Here is a 23760-nt window from a genome sequence, read left to right on the forward strand (position 1 = left end):
ACATATCATTCGCTATTAAGAGTTTACTACGAATAGCATAAACCATAACCTACCTCCACCGAAGATTTCGTGATCAAGCAAGCAAATTCCCCAAAGCTTTGTTTTTCCTCTTCGTTTCTCCTCTCTTCTCGTTCGTACGTTAGTTCCTCCCTTTCTCTCTCTATTCTTTTTATTTTTCTTATTCAAAACCGTTCTTCTTTTACCCTAATTAGCATATAATTAAGTATAAAGATGGCAATAATATCCCACTAATTAACTCAAGGTTACCTCTTTTAACCCCCAAGTAATTAGACTTATTAACATTAACCCACTAACTTTATAATTAAAGCAGGAATAGTCCAAAACGCCCCTTAAATTACTAAGCAGAAATCCGACCCAGCCTGGGATTACGCAGCCTGTGACGGCCCGTCGCGCCTGCGACGGTCCGTCCTGCTGCTCCGTCACAGAGTTCAGAGACTCAATTCCTCTAAAGGGTCTGTGACGGTCCGTCGTGCCCACGACGGTCCGTCCTGCCATTCCGTTACGAAGTTCAGAGAGTCGATTTCAGTACCCAAATTTCAGAATTCTAAGTGTTTTGGAACGAGACCCCCTCGACGGTCCGTCGTGCCCATGACGGTCCGTCGTGGGTTCCGTCGACTCACACAGTTTTTCCAGAAATAAAATCTGCTGCTTAAAACGACTAAACAGGTCGTTACACTCGATTTAGCCTACTATGTTGTAACAACCCTAAAAATGTATAAGATAAGTAGTGCTTAATGTGTCTAGAATGCCTACGATTAGGCCGGGCTCACACAGATTGATGCGCGTAGATTCAGGCCTATAAACCCTTGAAACAGCCAAGCCAACCAACTTGGGGAGTTATTTGAGTAGGAAAGGTTGGGTCCAGCCATCTAGGGCTTCCGAAAATAAAGATTTACCCGAATGAGTCTTTACCGAACTTAAAAAGGGGAAAATCTTAAGTTTGGAGGGTCTAGGGGTAAAATGATCTTTTACCAGGCTAAGGGTAATATAGTAATTACCCTAAATATATATTTAATTATTTAATTAATAAGGTGGAGGGGTATTTTGGGGAGAGAGTGCCACAAATGGGCTCTAAGAGTAAAGTCTTGCTCCACCCGGGTTCGAACCTAGGTGGAAGCAATGAATTAAATTGTTTTTATTTAAGTGGGTAAATTAATGTAATTAATTAATATTGTTTAATTAATGGCTGCTTAAAAAAAGGGGAAATCATATTTTTAGTTATTAATTATTAATTATTAAATTAAATTGACTAAGTCTTGCCAACTATCTTAGTTTTAAGGGGAACTATCTCACACAAACTCTCTCACACACCTAAACCTCTCTCTCTCGTCCATTTTGATTTCTTTGCTGCAAAAATAGAAAAAAAACATTAGAAAACAATCAAAAGTTCTCTACACTAAAAGAACTTAAAAATAAATAAATATACAAACAAGCAAGCTAACTTAAGAAACAAAAATTTTACATCATCTTCTCGATGGGATCGTGTTAAAATTTTAATGGAGGATTTGGGTAGCACTTTGAATGTATGGAAAGCTACAACCAGGTTTGGGTTTTCTCTCTTTGAATCCTTTCTCCAAGAGAAATTTCTTTCTACAAAATTCAACGTATGAAACTAGGGCTGTCCCCTTTTTTGTCGAATTCCTTGTCCCTAGTCTCCTTCTGATTTCAATCTAGATTAATTTAGAACTCATGTTGTTGGTAGGTTGCTGGTAGCTAAGTGTGAAATATGATGTTCTTTGTGATTTTGTGTTTGGAAATAGCAAGCATGTTCAATGATGTCAACCGAAAATGACGTGGTGCAATGTGTAAAATGTTTGCTGTTGTTCTCCGTTTTGAAGTCTTAAGTGGCTTGTTTGATGACTGGAATTATTGTGCATAAGGTGTGTAAATTGTGATGTTTAAATGAAGTGTAAGGTGGCTGATCTTAAGTGGAAAAATCTAAGTTAAAACAACAGTGAATCTACATTTAAAAATGCGTTACCAAATTGTGAAAATACCACAAAACGAACGTATGAACATTGTTAAATAAAGGCTATAAAATTTAATAAACTTTCCAACACTTGGTAATGGAGTTTTCGGCCAGAATACTTGAAGTTTGAGAAGTTTAAAAATTAATTTAAAACATGTGAGGTCAGTGGGGATTGAACCCAAGACCTCACTACATGAAAGCTGAAAAAAAAGAGAGGTGTGGGATTCGAATCCACAACCTCTCGGCCAAACAAGAGATTAAAAGGGAAATTTTAAATTAATAAAAATAACGGGAGGAGTGGGATTCGGACCCACCACCTCTTGGCTGAAGAATGAGACAGATTAAAAAAAAATAATAACGAGAAAAGTGGGATTCGAACCCACCTCCTCTCAGCCAACATGGGAAAAACTTAGGAAAAAGAGAAATAAATGAATGTTTCTATGGGGGTTCGATCCCAGATCCCCTTATGCTTAAAACGCCTAAGGTGAAGTGAGGGGAGGGAAAAAGAAAGGAAAAATAATGTTAGTGAGGGGATTCGAAATCGGGTTCCCCAAGTCGAAATGTAAATCCAAAATTAGGTGAAAGAAAATTAACTAAGTGTTGTCCAAGCGATTTAAAGTTGGGTTCCCTTGCCCAATTCCGTATTGACATATAAGTCATACGTAAGTAAATACTTAATGAATGCTGCCTCTAAAGATCAAAATCAATATCTTGGCATATCTACAAGATGCATAAGTCTTGTACCACATAATCTTGGGTAAACATGAATTACTTACACAAACTATGAATAAGCCTCATGACTTGTATGTGTTGACTCATAAGTCTAGAATAAGTTTGAAAGTAAGTGAACCTAAGGTGTATGTGATGAAATGATGTAAAATCTAGAAGGGGTTAAGTAAGAGTGTGAAACACACTAAATGGCCAAGTGCATTGACATATGATGAAATGAATATTAATGTAAAGGGGTGAGTAATTATGAAGAGCAAATGTGCTAAAGTTAATGAATGTGGTGACAACATGGTAAGAGGCTAATGTAAAAAATGAGAGCAATCTCAAATGATCCTAAGTAAATTTTACCAAAACGTACTCACCTATGAGAGTGTAAAGTTGATTGTGAACATTTATGAGTATAAGTAGAATGTCTTATACGAATGTTAAATAACAAAAAGTTCAAATTTTCTACAAAAATTAACCTAGATGAAGTAAAGATGACGTATGTAGGCTTGTCTGCGACTTCTGAGAGTTCAACGACGCCGGTCTCGTCTGGGGTCTAGATTCCGGTCATGACAAATGTAGTATCTTGTGATCTAGATGCTAGAATGATTGTTATGAGATTCAGTTATGATGAATTAACTTAGCTACTGCCTATAATTTAATGTGATTATGAATTATGTGTAACTTATCCAATGTGAATAGATGCCTGATGAATTGGTAAGGATTGATTTAGGTTCTTCAAGCGTCTATAAATTGATAATGTAATGTACATGGTGTGATCTTAATTCTAGGGTAGATGAAGCATGTTTTCGTTCAGGTTATGATCTCTTTAGATAATGCCTTATATTGATTATTGATGAATTGTGTGTATTTATCATTGAGGATCAAAGCAAGGGAGATTGGTAAGTAATCTATGTTTCTCTACTCTCTATTGAATTGGTGATGTAGTGTACATGTTAGTATAATGATATTGTTGTGGTTTATGCATGATTTCGTCCATGTTAAGATGCATTTAGATACTTACCTATATTGGTAATATTGATGGATTGTGAGCATTGATCAATGATTATCAAAGGTTGATGAATTGGTAAGATAGTTTTATTCCTCTACTTTTCTATAGTATTGTTGATTGAATTAGCCTTGTATGGCATTGTGTGATATGTTCCACTTATGGTGGATGTGTTTACTTTATTGTCATTATATATGTGAAGTGATCATGGCCTTGAAGGCAATTGTATTATGAAGGTGTGGTGGTGATGATCACCAAATGTGAAGCATGCCTAGTCTTCTATTCTAGTTATGATCTAGGTTGTGTTGTTAATGTATAAGCATGTGAATGAATATATTAGGGTCGGTTTAGATGCTGCCATTGATGAGTAATAATGGTTAATGACCCCTTACCTATGTACCCCTATATGAATGTTTGATTAGCTAATGTTAGGAGCATTGAATGCAAGTGTTAAAGTTAGGTTGTCTCCTATGCTAATATGTGGTGTGTGGTCTATACTTGAATGCGAATTTTGGTCTTAAGAAGGTGGCTGCCTCAATATGATGTTGATAGTCATTATGTGATCATGTTGACCAATGCACACACACATTCACACCTTATTCATGCTTACAAAGTAGTATAGGTTCATAGTGCCTAATGAAAGGTTATTCTCATATGCACTTGTGTCTACTACTATGCATGTAAGGTATGTCTATGAAGCATGTTATCTATCTCTTAACTAAGATGACTTGATGGGTGTACTAGTATGGGCAAGGGTATGGGACCTTGTCTATGCATTGCACATCTGTGCCTTGATAGGATAGTTCCTAGGTTGAATCTATATGTACATGAATATGGATGCATGATTACGCTATGAACATGTTTTATTTATGAATGAAATGAAGTATAAACATGTGTGGTCTTTGATTGTCTATGTGAAAGGTTTTCTCATATATATGTATACACACACATGTATGATGATCTGGTCAATAGAGGGGCTCTTGAAAGGTGTTCCCAAGCGTACCCTAAACTAGGTGGTGCTTTACATATGTTATGTCCATGTGAAAGGACTTCTCACATGATTTAGGTTGATGAACTCTCATCTATGACCTATGAGCTAAGCATATGAGGAGTTAACTCTCATAAGCCTATGTTTTATAAAGTAATGAATAATAATGGTTTTCAATAAAAGGGAACTTAGCTTAGCACTTAGTGAACTTGAAGATGAGGGGTGTCCTTTCCCATTGTAGGAAGGTAGGTTCACCATAGTCCTCACGAGGTGGTTAGCCTCATATCCTAAAGGGCACAAAGTGATATTTCCATAAGTGGATAACTACAATGCCGCAATATACATGAAGAGGGTTTCCATATATACCTCCAAGTTCCATAAACTATGATTTCCACATAGGATCTAGCAAGTGATAGCACCTAATATGCTAGCATGTATTCATGTTCTACCTTGTCTAGGTAGAGCACCTTCCTTTGGTGTGTAAGTCTCTACAACACCAAATTCCATGTAGCACCCGTGGTCTTAGTGTCGGTTAAGGCTATTGTTTCCAAAAAGTAAAATGGACAATGGAAGTAAAGATAGGACCCTAACTAAAATAACCTAAGGAAAGTTACTTAGTGTAGGTAAGGGTATAGGACTTTACCTATTCATTGCACAAGTAGCTCTAAAAGGGAGTTCTAGGAAGGTGTTCTAATGTATATGATTATGTTTATGTCCTTATGCATGACATTGTAGTATTGTCTACTTGTTGCGATGAAATGCATGGTATGAGTCTATATGATGTGGTCTTATCCTATATACATAATGATGGTCTTAATGATTATATGATGAAGGTCTTGCTTGGCATGAATGCAGTTGTCCATGCTTGTTGTTGATGTATAAAATGAATTATGTGCTGGTGGCCTCTTGATAGGTTTACTAAGTATGTGTGAGGTTATGGGGCTTCACATATATATTGCACTAGTAGACTTAGATTAAGATTGTGAGTAAGGTCTTATACTGGTCTATGTGAAGTGATTAGTATGTGTACAAGTTTAATATGGTTTACTGTAATGGTATTAGGAGTTCTTGACTTGAATGTGTTTGTGATGTGATAATTCTATGAAGGTATGTGTTAGGTTATGAAGGTTGTATGTATGAGTACCTTGTGGCCTTAAAGTGATGCATTTCACCAAGTATCACTAGAGGGTTACTTGGGAAGCTAAGTAGTTAAAAGAAAGAAAGTTTACTGTAAAATGAACTCACTATAATTGAAAATGTGTTTACTGTAAAGTGGTGACTTATATGAAATGTGTTTACCGTAAAGTGGTGACTTATATGCCTTAAATGCAATGTGTGATTTTATGTGATGTTATCACTATTGTATATGCCTAAAATAAGTATGCAAATGACATGATGATTATTGTATCAAGTTTTATGAAGTTTCACGAGTAGACACTTGAAAGGGGAGTCTTAGTTGTCACGACCCACAAGTACACCCTAGAAGTTAGAGCATTCTTGTGTCGCCACACGACAAATGAGACTTCAAGAAGTCTCACTAAGCCACTTGTATCATTCATTGTATAATAAACATGCTAAAATGAGCAAGAATTTAAAAATTTCTTCATAAAAGAAGAAATCTTTCCATAATCATTACACAAATGGAAGACTTTCATTTAAAAACATTAAACCTTTACAGCATCTCCTTGAACCATCTAAACTTTAGAGTATATAATACTTGGGACTAAGCCCATATAAGACATAAAATAAAGACTAAGACATAAAGGAACACGTGTGGATATTGTCCTCGAATCGATGAGGACTCACCAATACTTCATCTTCAACCCTTAGAAACCTATCCATCCTCCACGGCACATCAAAACTTCCAATTCCCTACACTTTAGTCAAAAAGGGAAAAGAAAGGGTTAACACATTAGATGCACTAAGTATGGAAGCCATGCAAAAACAATGAAAAAAGGACATTAGTAAATAACATGCTTTAAATGAATTTTGATTAAAACAACATACTATAATCATAAGAACAACATTTAACAACTTAGAAACACATAAGAAATTATTTAAACAATTAATCACATTTTTAGGAAAATATCACAGTGAACTTCTTCACTGTTACAATGAAGTTTCTCAACTTCGCTTTGAACACCTTCTAGCATATAAATCTCCTCACTAAGGGCTATTCTAAAACTCACTTAAGTGAGACAAAGAGAGACCGCCCATACACCCTCTCTAGGCACACTTAAATGATCCTTAAGGCCGTACAGTGAACTTCTTCACTGTTATAGTGAAGTTTCTCAACTTCACTTTGAACACCTTCTAGCATATAAATCCCCTCACTAAGGGCTATCCTAAGATTCACTTAAGTAAGACAAAGAGAGACCGCCCATACACCATATCTTGGCACACTTAAACGATCCTTAAGGCCATCTATAATGAGGTACATACACTTACAACACATCAAGCACATAAACATGAGATCCTCCTACCAAAGGTGATTCTAAGGTTCACTTGAGTAAATTGTGAAGCGACCGCCCGTACAATCCCTTACACAAGTGAATTGTGAAGTGACCACCCATACAATCCCGTACACACACGCATCATTGCAATCCCTAAGTATAAGATATGAACATCGAGAAATATGATAATTTAGGTGTGAAAAGGAGAGAGTTGAATCTGATATTATATACAATTAGAATTCACAGATAGATATGTTCGATGTAAAAGAATGCATGAGATCCCTATGTTCCATACGGTTTACCGAAGGAATATATTACATCAATCGATAACATTTATCGAATGCACCCAATGAGTTTATTATCTGCCAACAACTAAAACACAACCTTAGCCTGAAATTTTATATAAAAATGTACAAGTGCATGCTTCAAAATATTCTCAGCTCCCATCGGAAAAGGTATCACTGCCATCTACAACTTTGGAGAGAGAGAAAGGAGCGATGGAAACATTGAATGTCCGTGAGCCTACTTTGTCAATATGCTTCATCTCGAAGTCACCCTCCTGTATAGTAACAGACAATCACAATTCACACATGATGCATTTTAGAAATGGAAGAAACAAATAAATGAAGGAAGGAACACCACATCTTGGGTGCTTTGAAAAATACAAATTGATTGGATTTTGTAGGTTTACATATATATGTTATGTAGTTATGTAGTTACATATATATGTTATGTAGTTATATAAAGTATGAGAATGTTCAGCTATTAAACGAACGAGATGTCTAATGAATACAATATTAGGCATTTATAAAGAACTAAATGTACCAGCGTTAGTTTAATAACTACAATTTATCAAAATATATACTATATGTCATAATATACATTTATTGGCCTTATCTAGCCCCGAATCCTAAAAGGTAGTCTGGCCTCTAGATCCGCACTCCTATTGGGTGGGTCTAAGCAACATAGCCCAGAAGGTAAGAATTATTCCTGAAACAGAACGATTGACACCTATTGACTGCACATGAAGGAAAAAATGAAGACACAGAGACCTTGCAAGTTTTGTCGCCATCAAAGCCCAACTAGGAAATTCATTTGTTATTTGCCAGAAAATAACAAGGATCTAATAGTATACCCTCCGAAATATTAGGAGTATCAGTCAATTAGAAATCAAAGGACAAAATTGAGTAGATTCTACTAGTTTTTAACTACTTGGCACCTCAGAAAACCCTTCACTTTAACATCTCCCATTCCAAATTAAATCCTGATAACCATGCAGTTGAATTTTTTCTCTTCCCTGGTCCAAATATGATCTTCAATTTAAACAAGCGTATCAAATAAAACTTAATTCAGAAAAAGCAAACATGACAATTAGTGTAGGTAAGCTATGTAAAGCTAATATGACAATCAACAATTTGTGAAGAAAATAGTTTGAAAATTCAGCAGTTAGCAATTGTTCTACAAAATGCATAGCAGGTCCTAATTTGATAAGAAAGAATGTACTAAATTCATATTCTTATTGTTTTCTCACTGCTAAATTCCTCCTCTAGAGTTGAAGAGAATGAAGAGAAGAGTGAGTGTGCGCGTGCGTGCATTTGTCGTAGGATAAGCAAATCATGACTTTCTTATTCCTCACGAAGACCTTTAAAAGGGAGTACATGTCAAGTATCAGGTTTTTAGTCATGTCTTCAATATTCTGTATGTACAATGCAACCTTGATAGAAAAATTTCATTTCAGCTGGAGATTACATTCAGATGTTTGTGGCAGTGTAAGTGATCAAATGGTAGTAACTAATACCAGGGGAGAAAACTTTGCATAGTGTTCTACTACTATTAATGGGTTACTTCAAGTGTGTGTGTGGTTTAGATAAAGCATGCACAAGTGCTTACCTGAGTTCAACTGAAATAGTTCCAATTTGTTCCATTTGTATTATTAGATATACGACTTATTATAAGCTGTAAGAATCGTACAACTACACTTGAGGGCATAATCTAAACCTCTGAAAACTGTTATCCTTCATTACTTTATTTTCCTTGAATATTAGGGGGTCAAACGCCCTCTAAGAAATTAGAGCCCAAAGTCATATACAGTCACAACACAATGATATCTTTGTGAGTGGGTGCAATTACATATTGATCTCAACATTAAAATGCCACAGAAAAATGAAAATGAGGAAGAAGTAGCATTTCATGAAGGAAAGATCAGGGAAAACAAATTAGTTTCTTACCATTCTTCCACTTGGAGTTCCTAATGGGCATGCAGATGAGTATTCAAAAGCAGTGTTTGGAAGTACCACTGGTTGTTCACCAATTACACCAATTCCCCTAACAGAATAAATGATAACAATGTTTAGCCCAAATTTAAAAATCAAAGAATCAAATGGCCACCTAATGGATTGATGACAACATAAGGTAAAAAAACGATGACATGTATAAATTTAACATAAACAATATTGTCTACCACAACTATGCCAAAACAGTAAAGTTAGCAACTCACCAGACATTTTCCGTTTTTCCATTCGCATCAGTGATGACCCAGTGCCTTCTAAGAAGTTGAACAGGACGATCTGAGTTGTTGGTAATTCTTATTCTATAAGCAAAAAAATAAAGGCCTTTTGAAGGTTGACTTCGACCTTCGATGTACACACTTCTAACTTGAACCCTGATTCCCTAGACAAAGCAATGTTGAGCTGATGTTTCAGACATGTTATTCAAGTAACAATGATGTTGATGTTATTACATGGCATGCTAGATTAGGTCACATAGGCAAGATCGAATGAATATGTTGGCAAAAAAAGGGCATTTAGGTTCTTTCACCAAAATTGAAATGCCAACTTGTGAAAATTGTCTTGTTGGAAAGATTACATGTAAACCATTTGAAAAGGCAAGAGAATTGAGTTCCCACTTCAATTAATTCATTATGATATTTGTGGTCCAATTAATGTAAGGTCAAGGTCTCGTGCTACATATTTCATTACATTTATTGATGATTTTACGCGTTTTGATAACTCTATTTGATTTCTCATAAATCTGAAGCACTTGAGTGCTGTAAAGATATTTGAATGAAGTTGAAAATCAATTAGATAAAAGCATAAAAGCTTTAAGAATCGATCGAGGACGTGAATATTTGTCAAAACAATTTGAAGAATTATGTACTGAAAAAGGTATTATCAGACAGTTAACTACTCCATATACACCTCAACAAATGCATTATTGACTTCGGCTTAGATATTGAACAAAAGTTCCTTTTAAGTCAGTGTCTTCCACTCCTTATAAACTTTGGACTGGTCATAAAACAAACCTGAATAATCTACGACCGTGGGGTTCTGCGCCTATATTGAAGATCGTTATGGTGAGTTTGGTAAACTAAGTCCAAAAGGAAAGAAATCTATCTTTACAAGGTACTCTGAATGTTCTAAACGATATGTGTTCATCGATGAACTAGAGGATGGAAGTATTACTGAAATTGTATCACGAGATGTCAAATTTTTGGAAAATGATTTTCCCAAAAAGGGTGAAATATGTGAAGTTGAGCCTCTGTACGAAATGTTGAATACAGAAGATCAGGAAATGTTGTCAAACATACTTGATAATTCAATGGATCAAGAAATGATTTCTGGTCCAAGTGGAGATTATGAATCTCAAAATCCTAGAGAGGAGTCTAAACTTCAAATACGTAAGAGTACAAGAAAAGGTGCACCTAAATGATCGTATGAGATTGAGGATTATGTTTTCCTGGTATCTCCCACAGGAGTGGATGAACCTAATTCTGTAACTGAGGCCTTATCAAGACCTGAAAAGGAAGAATGGTTAAAAGCAACGTAAGAAGAATTAGAGTCCATGAAAACCAACAAAGTTTGGGATCTAGTTGACCTTCCTAAGGAACGTAAAGCTATTGGGAATAAAGGGATTTTTAAAGTTAAACGTAAATCGGATGGATCAATAGAAAGACATAAAACACGATTGGTTGCAAAAGGTTTTACTCAAGAAGTTTGGAATAGACTATGAGGAAACTTTTTCACCAGTTGTGAAGTTTACATCCATACGATTACTTTTAGCTATAGTTGCACGTTTAGATCTAGAATTACACCAAATGGATGTGAAGACAACTTTTCTTAATGGAGAATTAAACAAAGAAATTTACATGGAACAACCAATTGGTTTTGTTGTTAAAGGTCAAAAAAAGAAAGTTTGTAAATTGAAAAGATCAAATTATGGCCTAAAGCAATCTTCAACGCAGAGGTATCTGAGATTTCATAAGGAGGTGATGTCATTTGATTTCACCATGATCGATGAAGACCATTGCATCTATGTGAAAAAGTCCAATGGAAAGTTTGTAATTCTTTCTCTTTACATAGATGATATTTTATTAGCTGGAAATAATTTCGAGTATGTGAAAACTGTCAAGTCATGGCTTTCAAAATCATTTGATATGAAAGAAATGGGTGAAGCGGAATATATATTGGGTATTAAGATCCAAAGAGATCGTTTTAATAAATTTTTAAGTTTATCCCAAGAAACTTATGTAAAGAAAATATTGAAACGTTTTTGAATGAATAGTTGCAAATCCATGGATACTCCTGTAGCAAGGGGTGACACTTTAAACCTTGAAATGTGTCCAAAGACTGAAAAAGAAAAGGAAGACATGTCTCGAGTTCCTTATTCTAGTGTTGTCGAGAGTTTGATGTATGCTATGATGTGTACTCGCCCAAACAATTGTTATGTCGTAAGTCTAGTTAGCAGGTATCAATCCAATCCTCGAAGAGATCATTGGAAAACTGTAAAGAGAATATTCAGATACCTGAAGGGAACTGCAGATCATACACTGTGTTATAATGGATCTGATTTATTCATAAGAGGTTATATCGATGTTGATTGAGCTGGTGCCCGAGATGATAGAAAATCAATATTCAGTTATGCTTTCTTACTAAATGGTGGTGCAATTTCATGGAAAAATAAGAAGCAAACTTGCACAGCTCATTCAACAATGGAATCTGAATTTGTGGCTTGTGGGTATGCTATACAAGAAGTTGTTTGGTTAAGAGATTCTTTGAGCATTTGAGTATTGCAAAGAATTCTAAGGGTCCCATGATTCTATATTGTGATAGTCAAGCAGCTATCACATATACAAAGGATCCTAAGTATCATAGCAAAACCAAACACATCGACATCAAGTATAACTTTGTAAGAGACATAGTGGCAAATAGAGAAATAACTTTGCAATACATTCATACACGTGAAATGATAGTTGATCCTTTTACGAAGGCCATCATTAGAGACTTATTTGAAAAACATGTTTAAGGCTCTAGGTTTGCGTAAAGTATGATGATATTTCAGTATTGTAAAATGAATTGATTATTATAATATTCTCTTCTATATATAAAACAATTGAATTTATGTTCAAATATTGTATAAATGTGATATTTGATTAGAAATTAAGTGTGTCGAACAAGTCGCAAGATTGACTATCTCACGCGAGCAATCACTTCTTACGTCGAGGAACATGAGGAGATGAGTTCCACCACCATATTATGACTTGTTTAAAATGAGCCAGACAAATGTTTCTCTAAGTAAATGAGTTTAAAGATTACTGCAAAAGAGAAACTAGGGTTAAACATCTTGATGTGTTTAGATCAGGATCCGTACGATGTTGGATAATTCTGATGATGAGACACATACACCGGTATAAGGTGAAAACATCGTAGCACGTGTTTCATACCACGTCTGTCTAGCGATCAACGGGTCAATGAAAGAATATTCCCTGCTTCTTCATTGTGTGAGACCCAGAAAAGTTAAAATAACTTTTCAATTAAATACCCTTTGACCTTTTCCTGTTTCTTGAAGTTTCAATCGATGTTGCTACTTTAGCATGTTACTAATAGCCATGAATAATTCGGCAATGCAGTGTATAGGAAAGCAGTTGAATAGGAGCAAATAGATTCAAGTAGAAAGGAAAGACATTAAATGAATAATAAACTTATATACACAAGCCGGCTATTACACTAACCATATTGGCATTGAGTGTAATTGTGTATAGAGTTAAATATGAACTCCAGTTAATTTCCTAAAGAGGATGACGGATTAGATAAGTAACTACTAAAGTAGTGAATGAAGTATGGGGTATTGTAAGTGATAGTAATCTTATATAAGTAGTGAATTCCTTCCAAATGTGATCGAATTCCTATGTCGGATTTGAAAAACCTTAAAGTCAAACTCTTGTTACTCACAGGTCGCACGAACTATTTTTTGTATGAATTGTGTTTTTAGTTGATATTGTATTAGCTTGGGTCTTGTCCACCATGTGCGAAGTGGGAGATGTAAGTTTAGGGTCGTGGGTCGCCCATGTGGGCCGACCCGACCCGACCCGACCCGACCCAAGAGATTATTGATAGAGTTCTTATTTCCTATTTGAAAAAAAAAGGGAGGGGTGGGGCGGGCGGGGACAATTATTAAAGTGATAACCTCCCAATCCTCTAATTAAAAGGAAATATTCTTTTTCAGATAAGGGAATGAGAAAAAACATAAACAAAACAAATACAAAAAACAACAAAAACACAAATTTGGAAAAAGGAGAAATTTTTTCAGCCAGATACATTTAGTTTGTGAATCAATCTTTGATTCCTAGTAGGAGTTTGGTTACTTCATCCTTCTTTCTTGAATTTAATTTTGTGCCCGCCTTAACTATCAGATTTGATTCCACCAGTGCCACAAAGCCCTGTACTGATAGTTCTCAATACCCCAACTCCAAAAGGTTCTGTGACTTTCTGTGCATCAGGGGCTCAACTCACCATACTTTGCCATGATCACGTTCTTCATGAGGACATTTTCCTCCCCATTATATCTTCATCAGAAGACAGTTGTTTGATAGTCTTAGATTTCTGATTCTCAATCCACCCACTTCACCAAACATTACCCCCTCCCCTTCTTTGCAGCCTTGCCATAGAAATTTTCTCCTTAGCTTGTGAAATTTGTCACAATTATGGATGAACTAGTTCTAAGAACGTGCATTTGCTCGTTTGTACCCTATGATATTATAATTATAAAATTTATATATTATATTTTACTCCTTTGTTCTTATTTATATGTTACCATTTTTATTTAAGTGCATTAAGAAATTAATTTAGTTGAATATTCTACCCTTGTTTATTTATTTTTGAAGTCAACATTTTAATCAATGAATTCGAATTAATTTATTTTGATTAATTAATTTGACAAATGAACATGAATTATTCACTTGATTTTTCTATCTTGGTCAAATATATATTTTCTAGACTACTAATTCACAAGCAGTGGCGGACCCAGAATTTTCGTTCAGGGGTTCGAAAAATAAAAGTGTAAAGTGTAAATAAGTCTTTCGAAATGGAACCCTTGAATTTTTTTGGGTTTGAAACCACAGTTTTAGCACATTTTAAAAATAAAAATAAAGCTAAAAATTCTTTAAATACAGAACTGATGTTATTATAAGAAAAATAAATTGAAACTAAAAAAGGAAAACAAATAGATGTTGTCACAAGGATTCGAACTAGGGACGTCCAACCTAATATTCAGGGGTCTTGCCACTGAGCCATCTATTTTTATTTGTTATTGAGGAGGTTCAAAATATATAATCAACAGAAACACAGAAAATTTACCTTATATATATCGTGTATTTTTTTGCGGAGGAGGTTCGGATGAACCCCCTGGACCCAATGTGGGTCGTCCTGCTCACAAGGGTAAAATAGGAAGAATATTGTAATTTATGTATTAATTTTATGAAATAACAAATATTATAGATCAACTATTTATAAGAAAGATGGCATATAAAAAGGAATCAACGGAGTAAAAGTTTTGAGTTGTAAAATGGGAATATTAGCAAGGCAGAAAACTTTAACTTCTCGAACTAAAAGTTTCTCCTCTTACAGGTTGTTACATTTTTATCCAACATCATTACTATATGTTTTTTCTCTTTAGTACTGTTATGCCTCTTTCATTTCACAAAAAATAAATTATATATTATTCATATTTAAGTAATAGACTTTACAGCATTTATGTTGTTTACATGAATTTTAATTTTATTGATAAAGCAAATTTACTTTAGAATTGAAAGTTTTCTTTGATAAGGAAAAGATCAATTATAACTTTAGAATTCAGAAATATTCTTCAATTTTAGAATGTATATTAAAATGCACGTATCATAATGATCATTTTGATATTTCAACTTTCAAGACAGCTCTTCTAAGACAAATATTTGGTATTTGTTTTTGTGTATTTATATTTAAGGAATGTTCAATTTTAGGAGGATACAAAAGTCCAACAATATTTTTAAGAATATTTTCGTCTATTGACATTTTACTTTTTATGCTGTGCATTGTTCACCTTGTCATTTTTCTTGTTTCTTACACATAATTGAATGTGAAGATGAGCAATTCAAATTATGTTTGCATCTTTTGTAGTCCAATATGGTTGATATATGCTGTTAGATTATTGTTTGTGTATATGCGATTGAAAAGACAAGTAACTTCAGCCTATAATGTTTATCATTATATTAGCTGATAATCATTTTTATTTGTGTATATGATTGAAAAGACAAGCAATTTCAGTTGATAATATATTTATACTATAATCCCTCCATTTCATATTAATTTAATTTTTGAGGCATTTTTCACTTTCAAATTAATTTAATTGTTCAGTTTTCAAGACTACTTTTAGAGTATCTTTTTAATTTTACCATTCATTAGTTAGTATTGAAATTAGTGCTTAATTAACATATAGTTATTTTAACATAAATTTGAGAATAATTAGTAAGGGTAAAAATGAAAACCATGTTCAATTTATGTCTTAATCTACTTTGCTTAAAGGGTGTGAAACAACTCAAAAATTAAATTAATATGGAATGGATCGAGTGAGTATTAGTTAATGTTTTTTTAAAAAAAATTATTTCTAAAAAGTGTAAAATTGTTTTCTCATCATTTAGTAATCCAAGTAACTTGTTAGTGTTTATATCTTCTTCTAGGTTCCTAGCTTCTTCCATAAACTTGTTAGTGTTTATAACTTCTTCTAGGTTCCTAGCTTCTTCCATAATCAAAGCCCGGAGAAGGAAGAAATAAGAACACTATTGAGCATGTTGTCAAAAAATCAGAATAGAGTTCATTAATAGTGATTGAATTGATTATCTTCATGCATAAGAATTCTAGATTATTATTACCTAATAGAAAAGATTCGGTAATCCAAAAACATGTTAAAAAGTGATAAAGTTAGTATAAGTAAATAAGGAGGGAAAAAAATGGAAGAAAATAAACAAGGGACAAGGTTGCAAGTTCCCGAGGATACTCATTTACTATGTAAACAATCAATTCTGGATTGTACATATTCATCGAATATGATCAAAGGCCTCCTGATAGAAACTTGCAATAGTAATGCTAAGTCCATTTAAATGATTTGATCTAAATATAGTTCGAATTTAGTGATTTGATCAAATTAGTTTGCTCTTCACTTCCCAATCAAATCTAGTTTCCTCAAATCATTTAATACGTATTTTGGCAAAATCAGGTGCACTAATCTAGATAAGTAGCTACATCAACCAACGATTTTTAGGAGAAGAAACAATATCGGTAAAGCATAATGAAATGATATAATTTTTTGCAGATTATAAGGTGATAAAAAAGAATATCAAAAGGCTATAAAGGTAAAAGATAAATGAGCAAAAATTAAAGAGAAGAGAAGAAAAGGTGTAGTACATTGAACAAAAATAGATCACATTCATGCATAGAAGTTATTATTTACCTTTATTAAGAATTAAGATTCCTATTTTTAATAATGAAGGGAAAGGTGAACGTCTACCTTCTTCTAACTGAATATATTTATTTTTTATAAGAATGTGCATTTACATCTTTGTACAATTTCCTTTTTGAAGTAATATCTAGTTAAATGATATTATAGTAAGTTAGTAACTCAACTTAATAAGGTTATTTTTATAATTCAACATTTAACTTTATAAACTTTAACTATATATTATGATGATATATAATATAATAAATATGATTAGTACGTAGTGGTATAATAGTATAATAATATGATATGATTATTATTTAATATTTAATTAATTAGTTGGTTTGTGGCATTTAAATTAAGAGTAGAGGTATAATGGTAATACAACTTTCAAGGTTGGAGCTTCCCACCTAACCTATAATAATGTATGATATATGATCAGGAAACAAGGGCATCACATTTATAAGAAACGAATCTAGCATAGAGTTGATCAAAGTAAAGTTTCCCCCAAGTGATAAGTGTTGGGCTTTCCACCATGCTAGCTTCTTCTCAGCTTTTCCTACTATACCATTCCAGATCTCGAGTGCCTTATGTTTCCTACCTAATGGCATGCCAAGATAAATAGTTGGCAAATTCTCCACTACGCAGCCTAGTGTGCTTGCAGGTTCTTGAATATGAGGGACTTCTTTGACAGGGAACAGACAGCTTTTACTCCAGTTAACCCTCAACCCAGCAACAACTTCAAAGACTATCAACATTAATCTAATATAACAGATCTGTTCAGCCTTCGGTTCACAAAAGATGACAGCATCATTTGCATCAAGAAGATGGGTAATATCCATTTCCTCCCCACCTCTTCCACTAATTTGAAATCCCTTAACCATCTGTTAGTAGTGCAACTATAATCATGCCATCAAAACCTTTCATTCCAGAATAAACAGGAAATGAGATAGAGCATCACCCTGTCTCAACCCCCTCTCACATGGAGAGTAAAAAATCCACAGGTTCTCAATTTACAAGAACAGAGAATCTTACGGTTTTAATACATCACACAATCTAGGTCAACCAATTACTGTCAAATCCCATCTGTCTAAGAATACCTTATAAGAATTTCAAAACTACATGGCCATAGGCTTTCTGAATATCAAGTTTGCACATTACCCCAGGTTCCATACCTCTCAAACTTGAATCTCTCATTCACTGGCTATGAGTGAAGCATCAATAACCTGTCTCCCTTTAATGAAATCCATATGATGTTTGTTCATCACTTCACTCACCACTTCCTTCAGCCTTTCTGCTAGTAGTTTTGCAATTATATTGTCAACTCCACCTACCAGACTTATTGGTCCTAATCCTACAGATCAACTGCACCTATTTTACCAGGGATCAAAGCAATAATGGTGGCATTAAAGCTTCTTTCAAAAACTTGGTTGGAGTGCAAGAACTGTACAGTTCTTATGATATCTTCCTTCAACATTCCCCACAATGAAATAAAACCATTGGAGCACCATCTTGTCCAGCAGCCTTCTCCTTAGCACAGAAGTTTAATACAAGTAAAAATATCCTCCTCCTCAAATTGTCTTTGTAGTCATTCCTGTTCTTCACTAGATATCACTGATGTATCACGTCGATGCAGCTCTGGTCTCCAAGATTTAGTTTCTTCGTACACGTGTTTGTAAGAATTCTGAGCAACTTCCTTGATATCCTTAGGATTAGTAATAGTGACCCCATCTACTTCTAAAACATTAATGGAATTAATTCCCTTATGAGCAGTAGCAATTCTGTGAAAAAATTTAGTGTTGTTATCACCATATTTCACCCATTGTAACCTGGACTTCTTCCATGCTATTTCTTCATTTTTTGCCACCTCCTCAAATCCCAAGCCCAAATTTTGTTTTCTTAAGTAAGTCATTATCAGTGAGAGTTCTTTGTTCTTGAATAGCTTTCAATCTACAAGCCTTATAAGTCATTATCAGTGAGAGTTCTTTGTCCTTGAATAGCTTCCAATCTACAAATCTTATCAAGAATGTTCTCCTTCCTCTGCTTCCAATTTTCTCAGTTGTTCTTGCTCCACTCATTTAGCTTTGTTTGTAATAGTTTCAGTGTCTCAGCTAAAACAAGTACAGGTCCACCATTAACATTGAAGGAACCCCACAATCCATTCACTTTGTCTTTGATTTCTTGAACTTCCAATCACCAAGCTTCAAACATGAAGTAAGATTTCTTCAATTCCCATCCCCATAAGTTAACAGAACAGAATTGTGATCTAATCCTATATTTAGGCAAAAGCCAAAAGGCTCTGTTTGATGCGACTAAATTCCTCGTCGAATTGTGCAAAATGAAGGAATTTGTCTATCCTAGAAGGACTCCAGTGATTATCCCGCCTCCTCCAACTGTAAGATCCTCCAATATAGGAGGATCAACCAGTTATACATTTTCATTGCTAGAAGAGAACTCCGCAATAGCACCATTTATGATTTATCCCATTGCAATATGTTCTTTCTACAGAATATCTAATGAAACTGAAATGCCCACAAACCATTCAGGGTCCACTAAAGTATTTTTTGATAATGGTCAGTTCTTCCCATAGCCCATTGCTGATCTCTCTCGAGCAATTTGCAAATACTGCATTGAGATGCCAGCTAAAATCAGCAATGATTCCGGAGAACCTCCTAGTGATACTTTGAATTCCACACCTACCAATTCACCTCTCCAAACTATCTTATCCCAAAGAATTTGAATTCCCCTACTACTCCCAACTTCCTCCTAATGAATTTTCTTCATTATCCAACCCACATTCATCCCTTAAATTTTTCAAGTTCTCCATATTCGATAACTGAAGAGGGAGAAAAGAGCTCTAACCCAAAACCAGACGAAGAAAGTGTCTTCGAGGAATCTACCTTTGTTGGAGACCACCAATCCACCTTTAGGTAAGAGACTTGTTTCTACCATTCACCCATGAGAACATGTTAAATCCCTTACCTTGACTAGAACTTAAACATGAACTGAAATCCATTCATGCCGTAGACGTGTGTTCGAAGCACCCTTCCATGAGTGTTGAACCTGACTACGTGCATCATTTCAAGTGGGTATCTCATCACACTCGCATGATATGCCAACTAAGCATCTTTGCAGTAACTTGTTGGTTTCTTGTTGGGATTTGTATTTAGCATCTTTCCTTCCTTGACATTCTCGTTCACTTGTTGGCTCCATCTACTTTGGTTGGAAGCTTCTATGTAATTTCCTTTTCTTGTGAAAGTTTTACTAGTTTTCTCCCCAACTGTAACAAATGTCCTTATTGTTCACTTTTCAGTTGATGAATTCCTCCATCTTTGAAGCTATATTTCCCCAACCTTCATTGAAGTTGTTTTCTAATGTAATAATGATTGACATGCTCTGCCCTTTAGCTGTACGAACTAAAATAAATCAACCATATTAATTGTACTTTTGGGTACACTAAATAATGGTAGCAAGATCCCTGCATCTCCAGGATTTGAAATTCTCCCTCTGTTGTTTGGAGTTTCCTATAGCCTTACTCAACACTTGCTGTTAGGTTTGGTCGCACTCAAACTCTCATGTTTTTCTCTCTCCACCTCACAACCAGCCCTCTTCTTTATTGTGACACCTCAGAAATTCTAAGGCCAGATCAGACCATACCTAACAGATCATGAGAAGTTGATTAAATTTTTTGCAGCAAAAGGTGGGATTTATGGATGCCATCTACGGGCCGTAAAAGGAACTAGGGACCATATATTATGTTCGTAAATCAACTTCAGAGATTTCAATTTGAGTTTTCAAGAGGTTGTAGATCAAACTACGGAACGTGGATTGAACTCGTGGAATGATGTGCAGGAAAACATAGCTATTATTTCTACTGCCTAGCATTTACGGATCCATTCTACAGACCTGATGGAACCAGTGGCCATAGAATGGTCTCATAGTTTGAACTTTAAAGACTGTTAATATTGATTGCTTTCATGGACAGCATTTACAGACTCTGGATGGAACCAGAGACTGTAGGTGACCTTCGTGGATTCCAATAGTTTTCCTTTCAGAGTTATTTTAGACTTCTCCCACTCTTTTAACTCCTAAACTATATTGTTTTGGCCTATTCTAAGTGGGTTAAATGGGATTCAGTCAAATCAAACTGCCTCAACACTCTCCTACAAAGACAAAGAAGAGCACACTTGCTCAAGACCCTCCTTCTGAACGAGAGCTTGGCCCTTTATACCAAGTCAACCCATCTTCCGGACTCTGCAATAGTTTCTGTGATGTCATAGGATTACCACTATATCTAAATTAGAGTCTATTGTACATGATTAATATGGATCCCCTGAAAAGAGCTTAGTATAAAAAAAGGAGAACAAAGGTTGTAAAACCATCACAGAAGATGATAGCTTAGGAGGAAGGATCAATAAAAGATGTTTTCCGGCAGAAAATACAACAGGGAATGTGATTTCTCTTTCCTAAATGTAGGAGAAAGAAAACCTTGGAGACTGTGCCTGAGAGCATTTTCTTAAACTCATTGTTTTGTTGGTTACTCTTCCACATAAGCACATTGAGAGAATGATGTAGAAAGATTGAGATAATCAGGCTTCTATAGCATTTCAAAAATTTCTTAATTAAGACACAACAATAAGAAGGTTTTAACCAACATCCGGCTTAAATGTGGCATATCTTTTGTTTTATTTCGTTTTGTAGCGAAAAGGAGTGCAGAAACTGTTAAGAGGCGTAACAACAGCACAGCCCGTGTGCATGAATATGTTAAACGTAATGAGGACTTGTATGAAGAATCCAATCATTTTTTTGTTGCCCACATTATTGTCATGTGAAAATTCATAATTCATAAGTAGCTATGCAAAATATATTGGTGAAGCATGAATCCAAGTGGTAATAGAATTCCAGATAAAATACATACGAGTGTTGTTGCCTCACTTGAGCATTTCAAGAGAGAATGGGGAGCAATATCCTTTAACTCATCGCGGTACCTGGCTGCATCCTGGGAGACATAGGGAGAAGGTGATGTAGAAGATGTCGAATTCTTACCTAGTTTTATTTAGATAAGGAGTAATAAAAAAGGAAAGAAGGGGAGGGTACCTCAAACCTCTCTTGTGCAATAGCCTCTTTGACCAATCTGTGAAGGCGCAAAACAGGCTCTTGGTCCTCAAATATTTTCAAAGAATCACGAAGTCTGGCAGCCTCTTTGTAGTCCTACATATATATATATATATATATATATACACACAAGTGAGTGAATGACCTAATTAATGAAGAAAAGAAATAGTTGCATTTTGAAAAGAGTGGTGACCTCAGATTTGGCGGCCACATCCATTTGCTGTTTCAAAAGAGCATAGGTCTGGCTACGGGAAAGGAAGGAACTCTGACTGTGAGTAGAACCATCAGAAACACACGCCATAATTTTAACATTTCCCATCTGTATCTGTTGCCTACTTACGTCTCCTATCGGCCATGACAATTTCATTCCAACATTTAAACTAAAACTACTCATTCTTCCTTCCTTCTTTCCTTCACAACATTATCCTTTTTCTCAATCAATACTCTTCTTATCTCTATCTCTTCCCAATTAAATTATGTTCATTCCTTCCCCTTTTCCTTCTCCAATGTCGGAATTCACGCGCTGCCATTCAATTGGATAAATATCATTTGTGGCCACAAAATAGGGAGGGATCCATCCCATTATTAATTACCCTTATCACAAACTACTAATTTACACACTATCTTCTCATCACATTACTTAGAAAAAATACTATAAGGTAATTAATCATTATCATCCACCCAATCTAAAACCCCATTATTCTAAAGGGACACTCATTAACTTGGAATTTTTAAAAAAAGGTGACATTGAGTTGCCCTCAAGTTTACGGTTTGGTCCGTTGAATTAAATGAAAGGTAAAAAAATAAATTTATTAAAATCTAATTTGATCAATTTTTGTGGGAATTTATAGGATAAATTGACTAAAGCAAACCTAATTTAACCAATTTTGGTGGGAAAAGGAAGCCACTATCTAGCCAAAAGGGGAAATAAAAAATATTTCCCCAGCCTCCATCCATCGTATTTCTCCTCCTCCTCTTGTTCTTCTTCTTCTTCTTCTTCTGCTCTCGTCTTTGTTTGCTTGCTCTTTATCTTCTTCTTCTTTTCGTATTGTGGGTCTTGGCTGCTAGTGATTCGGCTTTCTTCTTGAATCAGATTTAGTTAATCTGTAACTAGTGGACCAAATTTCGTTCTGTATCAATTGGAATTACTTCATAATCACACACCATTGTTCTGGTAAGTAAAATTAATAGTTGTTTTAAATCATTCATCATCATCTGATCTGGGTACCTGCAATTTTTTCAATAATTTGCATTCGCGTTTCCAACATATGACTATATATGTTGCAACATTTGACTATTGTAAAATAATATAGCCATATGTAGCAACAAAAATGTTATTTCAATCGCAACAGAATAGTTATATGTTGCTACATATGACTGTTCTTTTGTGACCAATAAATCACATGTAGCAACATATTTATGTTATATGTAGCAACAGAAAGGTAATTTCAATCGCAACAAAATAATTATATGTAGCAACATATGACTTACATTTCGTAACAAAAAAGTCATATCTTGCAATATATAACATAAACATGTTGCTGCATGTGATCTATTTGTCACAACAATACAGTCATATTGTCACATTCGTGTTTACCCCCTAGACGTAACCGGCATCGTCGTCCTTTTGAATGACTAAGACTAGCCTCTTAGTTTCATGTCATTACATTCATAGGTTGAAAAGTGCGAAAAAATTTAAAACTTTTATCATCACTACTTGAGGTTTACATAAACCTTTACATAC

The 23760-nt window shown here is 34.8% G+C and overlaps 1 protein-coding gene across 2 annotated transcripts; it reads right to left on the reverse strand.

The window, feature by feature from the left end:
- Positions 1-7343: 7343 nt before the first annotated feature.
- Positions 7344-22620, reverse strand: LOC107007117. 2 transcript variants are annotated; one of them, XM_015205594.1, is made up of 7 exons: positions 22210-22620; positions 21999-22112; positions 21820-21900; positions 14786-14854; positions 9652-9824; positions 9383-9479; positions 7344-7713 (listed from the first exon to the last, which is right to left on the reverse strand). In XM_015205594.1, exons 1-7 carry the CDS (start codon positions 22408-22410, stop codon positions 7591-7593), a joined length of 858 nt encoding a protein of 285 aa, XP_015061080.1. In that variant the 5' UTR covers positions 22411-22620; the 3' UTR covers positions 7344-7590. The 2 variants fall into 2 exon arrangements, with proteins under 2 accessions (XP_015061080.1, XP_015061081.1); XM_015205595.1 differs by lacking the exon at positions 14786-14854.
- Positions 22621-23760: the final 1140 nt, after the last annotated feature.

This window comes from Solanum pennellii, chromosome 12, assembly GCF_001406875.1.
Source record: "Solanum pennellii chromosome 12, SPENNV200".
Lineage (NCBI taxonomy): Eukaryota > Viridiplantae > Streptophyta > Magnoliopsida > Solanales > Solanaceae > Solanum > Solanum pennellii.